The sequence below is a fragment of the Triturus cristatus genome, chromosome 6, assembly GCF_964204655.1.
Source record: "Triturus cristatus chromosome 6, aTriCri1.1, whole genome shotgun sequence".
Lineage (NCBI taxonomy): Eukaryota > Metazoa > Chordata > Amphibia > Caudata > Salamandridae > Triturus > Triturus cristatus.
Genome location: NC_140589.1, coordinates 1,482,523,262 through 1,482,538,313, shown reverse-complemented (window position 1 = coordinate 1,482,538,313; position 15,052 = coordinate 1,482,523,262). Strand labels below are relative to the sequence as shown.

At 45.7% G+C, this 15,052-nt stretch overlaps 1 protein-coding gene across 2 annotated transcripts in view; it reads right to left on the bottom strand.

The window, feature by feature from the left end:
* Positions 1 to 1,444: 1,444 nt before the first annotated feature.
* SPTBN1 (spectrin beta, non-erythrocytic 1) overlaps positions 1,445 to 15,052 on the bottom strand; it is a 543,544-nt gene continuing 529,936 nt past the window's right edge. For both annotated transcript variants that reach the window (XM_085612597.1, XM_085612598.1), the window contains 2 exons: positions 14,421 to 14,463; positions 1,445 to 2,754 (listed from right to left, as the gene is read on the bottom strand). In XM_085612597.1, the coding sequence (XP_085468723.1) occupies positions 2,539 to 2,754; positions 14,421 to 14,463 (259 nt within the window). In that variant the 3' untranslated portion in view covers positions 1,445 to 2,538. The remainder of the gene's footprint in view (positions 2,755 to 14,420; positions 14,464 to 15,052) is intronic.

Here is a 15,052-nt window from a genome sequence, read left to right as displayed (position 1 = left end):
AGGAACCACATGTAAACCTGTTTGGGATGTGTCACAGACATTTGCTTGTGTCAGTCCTTACAAGGTTTTAACCCTATTGTCTTGGGAGGTGATATTTCCCTTGCACAATGGATTTAGAAATTTACACTAAACAGGTCTCAAAACAGATGAGAGGTAGCTACGGATCCATATCTAGTGGGGAAAAAAAACAAAGGCTGACATTTGCGTGCTGGAGTGGCGCCTATAATGCCTCTGAACATCATTTCCGGAACAGAAGAGAGTCAGTGCAGAGCTGCATGGCACTACCTGGTGGCGTGCAGTAGTACTAAAAGGTTTGCAGATCCACTCTAATGCCTGAGGTAACAAAATCTGCAGTTAGAAGTCTCTATCACATAAAAAAAAACAATTCACAGCAACTACTTGGCAAGACAACTTACAAAAATAGCATTTATGAAACACATTAGGGAACCCATGTGCTATCTTTTGAAAGCATTGCCATTAATGTTCTTTGCATTGTGGTAGGCTGTATTTCAAAATTACACTTTCACACTTATTCCAGCAGCCTCTCAATCACAAAGCCAACATCCTACAAACTGTCAAAAGGACTAGCGTCTGCACCCTCTGTAGGGTTCGAAGTTCATCCTTCTGCCATTGTAGGGTTCCAATCTTGTTGGGGGTCATAAATCTGGCCTCACAGGAACTAGTAAATTAGCCTTTCATGATATCTTGATGGTGAACATCCTCTAAAGGCCAACTGAGGAACACCAGGCTGGAAGAGGGCACGGTTAAAACTTCACCAACCAGTTATGGTAGGCTCTTTCTCGAATCTTGAGGTCACTAGCCTACCACAAGCTGAGAACCCAGGGAATATGGGCCCTCAGTTTTCCACTGCATCTTTAGCTTTGGGCGAAAGATAAATGCCACTACTAAGGTAAACGGATAAGAGGGTTTTTACTATAGAATTTGTGGAGGGGAAGATGACGAACAGACTTTCTCCTAGTGGCTCTCTATGTCCTGCCCCGCTAGCTAAAAATATGACACGATTTCTAAACCTGTCAGTATTGATCTTGCCTTTTCTTTGACCCTATTCTTTGACCTGAACCCTATGGCCAGATACTCACACTGAATTATTTTTCAGGCAAGTGAGATCCTACAGTATTGAGGAAGACCACTTCATCAACAAGGTTGCATCCTTATTTTCACGATAATGAGCTCCCCTTTTCTCTTTTACGGTATCGCTTCTCCATGTTCCCTCGGTGCTTTGAAACCACCGTATTGTGACATAACGTGCTACACAAATAACCAACATAACACAGCACAACACACATTCTTGTTAACACTTTTGTGGAATTTCTTTCAAGGTCAATTTAGAAGCACTACAGAGAAAGTTTGTTCTTTATTTTGACCTATTGCACATTATAATATGTTACCATTTGAAACCACAAAGAAAGGTTTCCAATACATATAGTTTTAAAAGCATTTAATGACATAGCATATATTTAACAGACAAGGTAGAAGTCGAGAGGTACAGTTCATACAACTGCAGCCATTGCCAGTACTACTCTGACTACAGGCCCAGTTTTTGTAAGGATTTCATTCCTAATAAATGTAATTTTTGATTGTGCAGTAAAATGAAAATCGTCATTACAATCGTTACAGTGACAGAAATGCACACTATGTATCAAATAAGCAAGGTAATGTAGCAAAATTATAACACACAGTGCTGTAGCTGACAAGCAAGTAACCATTTGAGTAACATTACTTTTTTTTCCAGTAAATGCTTCGTTCCCACTTTTACATTTAACATCAATGATTTTAAACTGTTTATTATACATCTAGATTTATTATAGCTTGTACTAGAAGTATCTGAAACGTACGTACAATATAATGTTTTTCAGCAAAAAAAAGTTTAAAATTACAAATTTAAAATTGTTATCCATACGCAAATCCTTCTTGTGCACCACGGTGTGGAACAGTCACACATGGTGCATACAAAGGTCCAGGGTGTGTGTTAGTAATGGCGCCAGTGTACAGATGAGTGGCCTGTAAAATTAACATGGCGGTGCACTCTGTTACAGGAAAGATAAACACTATCATTTTAATAAAAGGTTTAGTCAGTGGTGGCAAAGTCTACTAGTCGGGGTTTAGCATAACAACCGTAAATTAGATGACGGTGACAATTCAGAAACTTTATACATTTGTCTTTAATGTGCACAGTAAATCGCTGCCTTGCATACCAAATGCACGCTATGTGTGGGTTGCTTCCAAGACAGCCTCACAAAATTGAGGAAAAGTTTAAATATTAAGTTCTAATCTACATTAAACTTCATCTTTAAAAAAAAAAAAAATCTGGTCCTCCTCCCTCTCACAAAGAAGTTGCCCAATGCACCTCACACCTTTCTATCTGCAGAATTCTTTCTTGGAAACACTCCATAAATAAAAGGCTTAAATCACATTGAGGAACATTAGGCACAGAGAGTAATGTATTGGTTCTGAGCTGGCATGCTGGAATTTTACTGAAAAAAGGTAAGAGAAGTGCAGTGTGTTTCGAGATGTAGATCACTTCTTTTTGCCAAAAAGGCTGAACCTCTTTTCCTTGTCTTTTTCCTTGTCTTTCTCCCGTTTGCCAGGGCTGGACTCGGTGGTTACGGTGACGCTGGCTGGCATTGTCTGTGCCCGGCTCGTGGCTGGAGTGCTTTGTGTGCTTGTGGACAATTCTGTTTTGTCAGTGGTGATTGCAGTCGTGATCGCCTGAATCCAGGAATTCATTTCCTCCTGTTCAAGGAAAATTGGAGAGGAAACACTTTATTAAAAAGAAAGTGAACTACATGTGTTTGCAGGGTGCTGAGTGGTATTTTAGAGAAAGTCTGTAAAGGCAGTGGTTGTGTTTGTATTTTGTATTTATATTTGAGTTTTGTGGTCCTAACCTATAAATACTATTTAAACAGGAAATAAATAGACAGCAATCTGTAAGTGGCTAAAACATGCTACACTTGTATATAAAGCAATATCTTTGTCAGCTTTCTAAAAGCTTATAACATTTATTTTCTAAAAAATTCCAGGCATGCTGTCCTATAATATACCCGCATCTGGGGATGTTAAGAAGAGCAAAATGATTTAAACCTTTAACTTCGACCTGGCTTGTACACTGTACATTTTCTGGATAGGTGATTTTCTTTTGTCATCAAGAGCTTTGTGAACTAACCAGAGTGGTTTAAACTGGATTCTCTGCATTGCAAGTAGCCAGTGCAGCTTTTTTTTTTTTATTTAAGAGCATGTGATCTGTTGTCATGCTTTTTGATGTTAAAGATAAGCCAAGCTGCTGCATTCTTTATCAGTGGGAGCTTTTTGATTGCTTTTAACGGGAGATCAAGATACAGAGCATTATAGTGACCCAGACTCGATTATATAAATGCTTACAAAATGTGTATTATTTGCTCTTGGGAGAACAGATTTACTATCAGTTTCAGAAAGCGGATTTATAGACAAGACTTGGTTACTGTGTTCACTTCTTCCATAGTGAGGGCTACATCAAACTTTACCTCTAGATTATTTACCACTTGAACTGGACTGGGGGTTTCTCCGAAGGATAGAGGTCAAAACTCGTATTTGCAAACGCTTATCTCCTGAAAGGGCGCCAGAAGTACGAGTTACTTACCTTCAGTAACGATGTATAGGGTAGAGACGATTCTAGCCGCAGATTCCTTCACGTAGAATTATCCCCAGGCGTGAGACTGGATCCGGAAACTTTTTTTCCACAGCATCCCTGCGCGCCAGGGGAAGGGCGACATCACGCGACTCCGCCCAGGCGTCGTCCGCGTACGTGACGTCAGCGAGGTCACATAAGACCTACCCCGGCGCGCCTATGTCAGTTTTCTTCGGGGCACTTTTCCGCACCACAACGCGGAACCACCAGATAAACTGTGGAAGCATGGGAACAGTGTGCGAAGAGCAGAAAAATTGGAAAGAAACGATGACTAACAACACCACCAGAGTAGTGTCAACACTGCAGAACCCAAGGGCAGGGAAAGAAGAAAGAAGAACAAGCAGAAACCTGCGCAGGTACCCTGCCAGCACATAGACAACCTCCAATCCCTGTGCCCCGGAGGCAAAGAACATGCGTAAAAGTCATGGCACACGTAGTAAACTCACCCCCCCCCCCCAATCCTGTGCAAGGAATGGGACCAGTCCCAAGACAAACAGGGACAACAAACTTCCAAGGCACCCCAACCTAGAGGGCAACCACCCACAAGGGACAAGGGCAAGACAAGGCCAGATGACCCTTAATCAGAGGATAGCAATGGAATGAAGGGAGAGGAGGGAGGGAGGACAGAGACAGAAAGCAATTCCCCCCCAAACCTGGAGTAGCCAGAACAGCAGGGCACCGGAGCACCAGAACCCCATCCTCTAAAGGACCAAAGGAGGAATGAACCGCCCCCAGACGGAGCCACCTGTCAAGAACAAGGAAGGCACCCACAGGAGAGACAGCCCCCCACCGGGAGGCGAGTACCGAAGACCAACCCAAGGGTACTCGCAGAATAGGGGAGGAAGGCGGGCCGTGAAGGAATCTGCGGCTAGTATCGTCTCTACCAGATACATCGTTACTGAAGGTAAGTAACTCATACATCTAATAGAGACTACTAACCGCAGATACCTGACGTAGAATAGATACCCTAGCCATACCCCCTGGGAAGGAGGGTATGCGAAAGGACCCCACCAGCCAATGCAGAACAGAGATCCCCACAGGGGACCAGATCTGTGGATCAGGTAGAACCTCGCCCCTGCCAGGCCAAGGGAACCCCCCACAAGCAGAACCCCGCCGACCCCAAGGGGATGGAGGAGGGAAAGAAGGCTGAAGAGGCTCGTACACTCACAGCAGAGGAACCAAGGGCAAGGACGGAGAGGCCGAAGCACCCTACTCCCCCACAAGGCAACATAGCTTCCGCCCAATGCCAAGACAGGAAAAGCGGAAGAAGCCTAGAGGGCCCAAGGAAACGAGGGAAAAGAAGGCGCACCCACTCCAGATGGAAAGCAGCCTGCCAGCCAGAACAGCGCCGGCAGTCAAAGCCACTAGATGCAAGAAAAACAGCCCGAGGCCCCAGGAAGGCCGAGTAGGCGACGCCTGGCAAGGGAGAACACAGGAACATTCCAGACCTCTGGACAGGAGCAGGGAGAGGAGGAGATGCCCGGGCACACCACTACGAGTGGCCGCGCACAGGACCTCAGGAAGCAAAAGCAACCTACCTAAACGCCATGGAGAACAGGCACCCGAAGGCGACCAGAACCCTCTAGCTGAGCGCAAGCTATATGACAGCTACCACTACCCCACATAGGGTACGTTAAGTCCCAAGATATGAGAACCCTCTTTGGAAGAACTTCCGCAGCAGAGGAAAAACAAAAGAGCCACGGGGAAAAAAACACCCCCGCTGAAGGTGTGATAAGCAGCCCAAGCAAAGCAGAAGGCCCAATCTCGGGGCCAAGCCCGCTCAACAACTACTGCAGACCCCACACACAATCAACACATGGGCCGTCCAGCAGCCAACAAAGCCAAAGTCCCAAGGAAGGACGTAAACGGCCAGAAGAGACACTCCACAGCCAGAACAACCGGCCTAAGAAAGCCCAGAATCAACCCAACTCAGAAGTCACTGAGGAGGGGACGGAGGAGGAGGATAAGGCGCAGGAGGAGGACGGAGCCCTGCCAAGAGCCTTTGGATGGTGGAGTCGGCCGGGGCATGGAACAACAGGCTGCCATCAAACGGAAGGTCGATGAGTTGCTCCCGAATATTCTCACGGAATACTCCATCCCGAAGCCAAGCATGGCGACGGAGAGCGATAGAGGAAGCCATGGCCCGGCCCAGCACCTATGAGACGTCTGGAGCGGAGAATAAACGCCGCAAGCTCCCGGGCATCCAATGCATGATGCCGTAAGTCCACCTGACCAGACTCCTGGGACGCTGCAGATCCCAGAGACTCAGCCGTGTCCCACAAACAGGAGGAGGCCCTAGCCAGCACACACAAGGTGTTAAGGGCCTGCAGGTCGCATCACCGGTGGAGAGTCCACGCCCCCGGAAGGCCGGAAACTAGCCCCCGGGGACAAACTGCAACACTTACCCACCGGGGAACGACGCTCACGTGACATCGGAGAAGGGCGAGGACGATGACCACGGCCATATCTGAAGCCGTCCGCTGAAGCAGACCGAGGGGAGGACGTCGACCTGGAGAGACGCACTGAGAAAAGTTTCATCCGGCGCTCCCACCGCGACTTCAACCGTTGGCACGCCGCACAATCTGTGGTGCCGTGATCCTTCCCCAAACACTACATACAAATGAGGTGAGGGTCCGTCGCCGACATAAGACGCCCACAAAACGTGCAAGTTTTGAAGCCCGAAGTCATTCGCACACTGTTCCACCAAAAGGAAATGGAAGAAAAAGGGGCCCTAACAGGTCCGTAGTAGAGATCAGATCAGCGTTGCACGGGGAAAAGGAAAAAACTGACAAAGGTGCGCCGGGGCGGGTCTTATGTGACCTCGCTGACGTCACGTACGCGGACGACACCTGGGCAGAGTCGTGTGATGTTGCCCCGCCCCCGGCGCGCAGGAATGCTGTGGCAAAAAAGTTTCCGGATCCAGTCTCACGTCTGGGGATAATTCTACGTGAAGGAATCTGCGGCTAGAAGTCTCTATCAGATTCTCGTATATTTCACCATTCAGCATCAGCGGAGTAGTAGTCATCCACTACTGTATTGTGGTCATGCAACTATACAGGTTTTGGGTGTTGGTGGCAAGCTCCCCATCAATCAAAGGAAGGATATGGATGTCATCTGCATAAATCAAAGGCATACAAAAACTTATTTTGTATTCTTCACCTGCATATTTCAAGGCAATAAGACCAAATGACTGTATCAGATATGCCAGGTGGACCATGTACAGTTTTATTAGTACAGGTGAAAGCACTGAGCCTTGGGGCACTCCCAAGCTCAAGTCATTCACATAGACAAAAAACTCTTCACTTATACTTGAACTATGTATCTAACCCAAAACCATCAAGTCAATCAAGTAACACCTGATGATCAACAACGTCAAACGCCGCCGACAGATCGAGCATGATCAGGACCACTGATCCCATCATCTCAGAGGTCATCGAACACGGTCGTAATACCATCTCAGTGCTGTATCCTGCTAGAAATCCATCCTGTACTTAATGCAGATTTTGAGATGTCACAAAGCTCGATATCTCATTAAAAACGGCCTGTTTCAAAACTTGGCCACAAATGGGATTTGGGATACTAGCCTGCGATTTTCCACAGTCAGGATCCAGGGCTGCTTTTAAAAATAAGGGTGGAATATGTGCCCTTTTAGATCAGGCATACGCCTTTTTTTTGCGATCGATTAATGATTTTTCTACTTATAAGGTGAGACAATAGATGCAATTCTATATAAAGTTAGCAAACAAGATATCAGTATCAGAGCATGAAAGTTTATTACTTTTTATCATGGTTGTAAAATCTTCAGACGTTAACAGTGTGAACTGGAACACAAATTTCTTTAATCTCAGGGCTATATTCTATAATCTTGTCAGTTTCTTGGCGCAAGGTGACATTGGCTCTTTCCTGAGATTTTAATTTTATTATTTACTAGTCAATAAACGTATTGCAAATGGGCTCGGACTCTGTTTCCACCCCTTGACCTGGAGTTTGTTTCAATTCATTGTTGCAAAAATTGGTTTAGATATGTTCAGCCAGTTTAAAATCTCAAACATAACAGCTCACTTTAGTCTCTCTAATCAGGTTTCTTTTTTAGTGTTTATTTAAAAACATCCATACATTTTTATAGAGACTGCCTGGTCTTTTCGCCAGCTGCCCTCTTATTTACACAGTTTACGTTTTTGATCATATCACTTATTGTGTCATCTCGTGACCTCCCTTTGACTTTTTGTCAGGGAATTATCTGTCCAGGGCACAGTCAAAGCAGTTATTGCTGCAAATTATGTCTAATATATGACCATCCTTCACTTCTAATAAATTTAAGTAACTTTATGTGTGAGTTTATTTGAATTTTTTCTACTAGCTTTTCAGTGGTCTGTGACACAATAACATTTTTCGGGTTGGTTTATCGGGCGTCATTCATTTTGGTATTAAGTATTTCTAGACTGGTATGAATGTCTTCAGTTATCTTTACACATTTAATTTGCAGCTTTATAAATATCGCTAACTCACCCCAACTGGGCCATCCATTCTGCACAAATCATTTGGTGGTCTAGCCGTACTAATTCATCTAACATCATCTGACACTCATCCTTCACCCATGTTTCTGTCAAACAGGCCATATCCAGGTTTCTCTAATTGAATCCTGGATATTATGAGCTTTTGTCACCACAAAGCGAGCGAGCATTGATAACACCAGGGAACCGTTTTTTGTTTAGTTCAGCCTCACCCCTTTTCGATCATGAATGCTGCACTCTTTCTTCCCTTCTATAATCAACTGAGCATGATTTATTGCATAGTTCTTAAATGGCATTAGTAGGCCTGGCTACTTTCTTCTTTGTTGAAAAGTCTTCTATTTCTTTATTAATATACACACTGAACTGCTCCCATGCAGTATAGATAAGACTCCCCTTACCAGCCTCTTCATCTGGGCAGAGAAGCATTTCTAGTTCAGCGCTGCAGTCCAGGTGCAGCCGCGCTTGCCCTTGCTGAGGTTTCAGTGTGCCCCCATGCGTCAGGCTTGCTTAACTCCTCTCCCCGTACCGTCCCCTAAGCAACAAGACTACTTCCCATGATGGTGTCTACTAAGCACAACCAGGAAGGAAAATGTTAGTTACTCCTGTAGGCATCTGTTCATAGCTTGTAGTGGTATAGATCCACATGCTCTGCATATTCATGCCATCTAGTGTTGAGGTCTGAAGTTTGCATGTTGTTTTTCTTCGAAGAAGTGTTTCAAGTCACGAGCTCTAGTGTGACTGCTCATTTAGTTCTCAATGCTTCAACTCCATGTTAGATTGCTCTTTGCACAGCGGGTTAGAGTCACATGGCGTGGTGAGTGGACGCTGTATGGTGCACATATATTGCTAAAGGAGGAAAGTTATTAAAGGAAGAGATCCGAGATCAGAACTAAACGTTTCATAGAAGATGATAGGCTCATGTTGATTTACAGCACTACACGCTACAGTTTTCATTCTCAGCATGTGTTGTGCTAGATGTAGCATGTGTTGCTCTGCACAGACTATAAAGCAATACCCTCCCATAGGCGGTGGTTAGTGTGTGGATGATGCAGATGACAAATAAGGTCCTTAGGATCGTTTGGCCAACCACTGCCTGGCTACGATATCCACACAATAATGCTAAGTGAATGTGTGTGGGGTTCACCAAGTAGCTACTTGCATAGGACAGCTAGGAGAATATTTCCCAGCAAGGCTATTGTTGCAGCCAACTTACATGTAGGAGGAGCCCTAGGTGGGGCAGGGAGGGCATTTTTAGCTTTGTGATAGCATGTTTAAATGCACTTGATCATCCATCTGGGAATGCTGGCTTTGGCTATGGGTTGTCCCTTCTGAGATTTAGCTGAGCCTACAAATAGTTGGTCTGCCTAGCAAAAGATATTAGTACTGTCAATGTAATACATGAGAGTGCATTTGACATCTAAGGTGTGGTTTCTCCTCTACAGATTCTAATTGTGGGAAAAAGACTGGGAGCTCTACGGTCTGGTTGCAATGGAAAGGGGAGACTTACTCTGGTAGGAGCTTAGGGTTAGTTCTGAGTACCCCCTTACCTTTGTGTACCCGAATGAAAGGTTCCTGTAGGGGGAGGGCTTGCATGTTAAGAGATGTTATGGCACAAAGTCTACCACTTCCCAGGAAAGGTACTGGAGAGGGCAAGAGTGCAAGGGAACACAGGCTGGGGACCCATACATTTGGTAAGTACTATATTAAGTTTCCACCCTGGAGTGGGGGAACTCAGAGGGATGACTCTCTTATGGCCTTTCATGAAGGCTTTAACAAATAGTATGCAGGAAAGGGAGGAATGTACCCCGTTTTGCAAATAGGCTGCCAAGCCTCTTAAATGGAGACACATGGAAGTGTAGGCATGACCTTTGGAGCTACAGCACTTAGCAGACAATACCTCAGACTGCAGGTTTTAAGGGGTGCAATAGTGAACAAATCTCTTTCATATTGCTGAATAGCAGGCTGGTGTGGTGGGTCTCCAGGACTCCTTAAGGATGTCCTAGCAGTCCTGTGAGAGAAGCAGGTAGACCAATTCTAAGACCTCCGGTGCTAGATTGAGCTGTTTGGAGTCTGGGTGTCTGATCTGAGCTGGTTCCTGGTGAAAAGGTTCAGCCTGCTGGGGAGCTTCTCAATGGGCGGAATGATATCTAGAATAGTGCTGAGTACCAAGGCAGCCTGGCCCAGTGAGGTGTACAAGGAGGAGAGTCTGAGATGTCTGCCTCGTCTTTCGCACCACAAACTGAAGGAGTGGGAGAGGTGGAAAAGTATATATGCTGTCCGTCCTGATGAGGATTACTTTGCCATAAATGAATGTAAGGAAAGTTTGTGGGTGATATGTATGGCGAGGAGCTCACGATAATTGATGTGGTGCCCCTGTTGATGAGGGATCCACACTCACTGCAGCTTGAGAGGCATCCATGGTAATGGAAACTTGCAAAATAGGTTTCAGGAACGGCATGCCATGCAACAGGTTGTTGCTCCACCACTGCAGAGAGCGATGTGTACTTGCCTTTACCAACACTACATCCTCCATGTGACAAATGGGCTGTAAGGCACTGCTGCAACGGGTGCACATGCAGACGGATTTGGGGTACTAAGGCGATGTATATCGCCATCATGCCTAGAAGGCACAAAGTTTCTGAATTTGAGATGACAATTTGAATAAAAAAAAGAGGTAAGAGTTGCGGAGTATCATGACCCTCTGCAGGCTGGGGTAGGCTAGGTCAGTATCACCCCTAAAAACGCATGGGTTTGATGAGGTTGTAGGTGAGACTTGGTGAAATTTACAGGGAATCTGAGGTAAGATGGTATCCTGGTATGTACTAGGTACTAGTGCTTGCCTGCACTCTTGATCAGCCAACCGTCAAGGTAGGGGAAGATCTGGATACCTCCCCTCCTTAAGTGGAGGGCCACCACTGCTTGGCACTTGGTGAAGACCCTTGGGGCAGGTGTGATGCCAAATGGAAGCACTTTGAACTGATAGTGCTGGCCATTTACCATGAAGAGTAGGTAGAGTCTTTGGGCAGGATACATGGGGATGTGAAAGTAGGCATCTTTGAGGCCTAACACCGCCATGTGGACTACTTGATGAAGGAGAGGGGTGACCTACTGTGGCGTGCCTGAGGTCCCGGATGGGCCTCAGGGAAGCATCCTTCTTGGTGATGAGGAATCGGAGAGAGCAAACCTCCTTGCCCCGCTGGTGGGGAGGCACAGGTTCTAGGGCTCCTTTCTAAAGGAGAGGTTCGATCATTTCCTCCAGAAGGTTGAGATGTTTATTGAGGGGCGAGATGCTGGAAGGGGGTGTGAGAAGTTCTTGGCATGAGATGTCTCAAACCACTGCTCATACCCACTTGCCTCATGTGATTTCCTGCCAGCAAGGGAAGTCTTCCCCCAACAGGTGTCCTGTGATCGGGGCAGAGAAGGACGTCACTGTTTTGAGGTGGAGGCCCCGTTGCCCCTGATGTTGTTGCCCCTGTAGGGCCCTTGGTGTACCTCCTTGTTGATCGCGGATGGTACGATTGTAGCTGAATCTAGTAGGAGGTGGAAGGATCCAGGGAGGTGGCTTTAAAGTCCCCCATACTGAGGCCTCCAAAAGGAGCCTCTAGAGGGTGAAGTCTGGAGGGTGTCAATGGCATTGGCAGTATTTGTATCTTTCTTGATTTCTTCTAACAACTAGTGGGCCTAAGAGATGTTCGCCATCGAAGGGCAAGTTGAGCAGATGTTGTTGGACTTTTGGTTCAAAACCTGATTTATAGAGACATACGTGGTGTCTGATATGGACGCTGGTGTTAACCCTTTAAGATGCTGCGTCAGCGGCGTCCATGGCACAGCAAATAATGTCAGTGGAGATGGCTTTCCCTTCTGCCTCTTTTTTAACTCCTCGGGAAGATGCTTGACCAGTTCCTACATCTCATTTCATTGGTCCCTATCATACTGAGAGAGGTCATCTGAGGTTGCTAACCTCCAGTGAATGGTGGATCTTAAACCACCCTCTTCTCAGCAGCATCTAGCTTCTTGTTCTCCTATTCAGCTGAGGGAGCGTCGCCTGTAGCCTGAGCAGAAGTCCATTTGCATTAAATATGGACTACCAGGGAGTCAGGAGGGACATGACCCCTGATAAAGGGTGGGCAATTGAGGGAGAGCTTGCAATTTTCCTCAACCTGTGGCATTGCAACCCTCGTCTTGGTGTGTTCCTTGAAAGTGTCCGTGGCAGATTTGATCATGCCCTTTAGCATGGGGAGGAACTGTACTGTACTCTCGGATCTAGATAGCATCTCCATTAGGAAGTCATCTTCCTCCTGGAAGACATCACCTCATGGTAATTGGTGGTGGTATCTAGGGTGATGCCCTTACAGGATAGTGATCCAGGGCTGGATCTCCCAGGGGACCAACATCATAGTTGACCCACGGTTCACTGATGGTCATTCGATTAAACAGTGCATCATAAGGGCTGGTGGGATGGAAAGGGTTGCTTTCGCCATAAGAGTTTTTGTGAACCCACTGGCAAATGTGGAGGTGGTGAATTATAAGGTAGTGGTGGGTGAAGAAGAGGAAGAATGGATGGAGGGGGCTGGTTCCTCTGTCCTTGCACCTTTTGTGCTTGGGAGTTGCAAAGGGCTCAAAAGCCAGTTCTTCATGGAAGGTTAATGCAAGGTCTCCACAGGCTATGATGGAGGCAGCTTTGAAGAGATTTTCCCTCTTTGGAGGTGTATGAAGAGTCTCTTTTGCCTCATGTCAAACTCCTTTAGCCGCTGAAGGATGGGTTGCTCAGTCATTGCAGCCTGCCATCAAAGGAGGCTTCGCTGATTGGGTCCTAAGACCCGAAGGGAGTGTTGACGCCAATGGCATTTTGAAGGGTTGTTTCAGTGCTGGTGTCAACAGGGTATTCAGCTTCAAAGGGGCTGGAAGCTTGTGGAGGACCCTCGAGCTCAATGACAGCGAGAGGTCGATGCCCGTGGGCGGGAGCGTTGCAGGCTATAAAGCCTTTGTCCAGTGCCGACCCAAGCCAGAAGGTGGTGGAGGGCTGGAGGGTTGTGCCCTAATTAGAGATCTCGATGCCTGACCCCATCAGAGACGGTACTCTGCCTCAAATTGTGGCCTATTTGAAGGCTTGGTATGTTTCTCACTGCTGACCATACTGACCGTCGGTGCCGAGGTATTCATCCGGGGGCCAGAAGGGATGGAGGTGAGGGAGGCCACTTGGACTTTTTCTGGATCGGAGTAGGAGGAAAAGGTTGACTCTGGGTTGAGCGACAGTAGGTGGGGCAGAATGCCCCAGGGGCCGGCCTATTCTCTCTCCACGACATCGAACTCAGAGCCCTGCGGTACATTTCCTAACCTGATGGTGGAAAAAAAACAATTGGTTCCCATGCACATTGCCAACTAAATGAGGAGTCACAATATACCTCATGAACCACAACACTTTTTAAGTAGAAGAAAGCCAACCTGCAAACAGCCGAGCCCAACACTGTATGGCAGGAGGATTGCATGCAGAGCAGGTGTATCCACAGCAACATACACTATGAACATAAGTTTTGCAACAAAACACAATCCAGAAATTGAGTCTCTTGAGACTAAAAATAAACAGATTCTTTTAACTGCTTCTGTTTGGCAGAACACAAAAATCAACCCATACTGCAGGACTGCTTCAGGTTATATGTACTCCCCACCGAAATCATGATAGTATTCTAACACAAGAAAATTAGATCTGTGTTGTGCACAATCATAGCTAGTGTCCATAAAATAACCACAAAGATCACTCTGAAGATCAGGGTTTTAATGACATAAGCGGAGTCCCACCCCTTTGGACATCAGGAAAATTGTGCAGGGAGCCCAAAAAAAAACCAGTCACAGGTGGGATCTGTGCAATTTCAATTCAATTTCTAATCTAAACTCCTGTTTCGCTCTGAGATCATTACAAATGTTGAAACAATAAAACAGTATCCCTACGAAAACTTCTGAAGACACCCCAGATACAGAGTAGATCCACGATAAGTTAATGACTATCTAGTAAAACCAAGCTGGAGCATGGAACAATGCCACATACCTCCTCAATGTGCAGTCTTGCTGGCTGTTGCCTCATAAGGAAATATGATGCATAAATCAAGTTACCAAGCACCAGTGCTCATGATCACAGGTAGATCTAGAGTGGTTTACTGGATGTGACAGGCTATTAATATATTATAGGAAATGAAGAGTAAATACATTTATGGAATACTTACTTCGTCTTTGGCTTGGAAAAGGTACTCGTTACCATCCAATAATCTGCAATAAAAGCAAAGGACACTCAATAGTCAGAACAAAAATAACCTTTTTCACAAGAATGTACTCATGAATGCATAACATAGATCTCTAGGAAAATAGTGAAATTATCATGCATCGCACTCAATGCTGCTCCTTAAAAAGTTTTAGGTTGCCATAATCTGCATATTATCCCCTTGTAACATTACACAGTCTCAGTCTGTAAATTCAGCACCTCATCTGTTAACCCAATGTGGTGCATTCTTTGCTCTCCACGGAAGCAGGATGCTTTTCAGGAGTTAGTGAAAAGTTTTGCAGTCAGAGCAAGGTACTTATCCAATAGCAAATCCCATTTCCACAAATGTTGACATCTGTCACAACAATTTATGGATAAATTAGGAAAAGAGGGTTTAACCTAGTGGTGCAACAGTCATGTCAATCCAGTTGAGCAGTGATAGGTCAGCTGCCACCTGCTTTCAGATGTTCCGATTGCAATGGATTTTTAAGACGGTATTGATTTACTACTGTGTGCAGTTTAGAATAACTGAATATGAAATTGAGGAACATTCAATACTGCTTCCTCTAGCACTAATCAAGAAGAAATATTATTGTG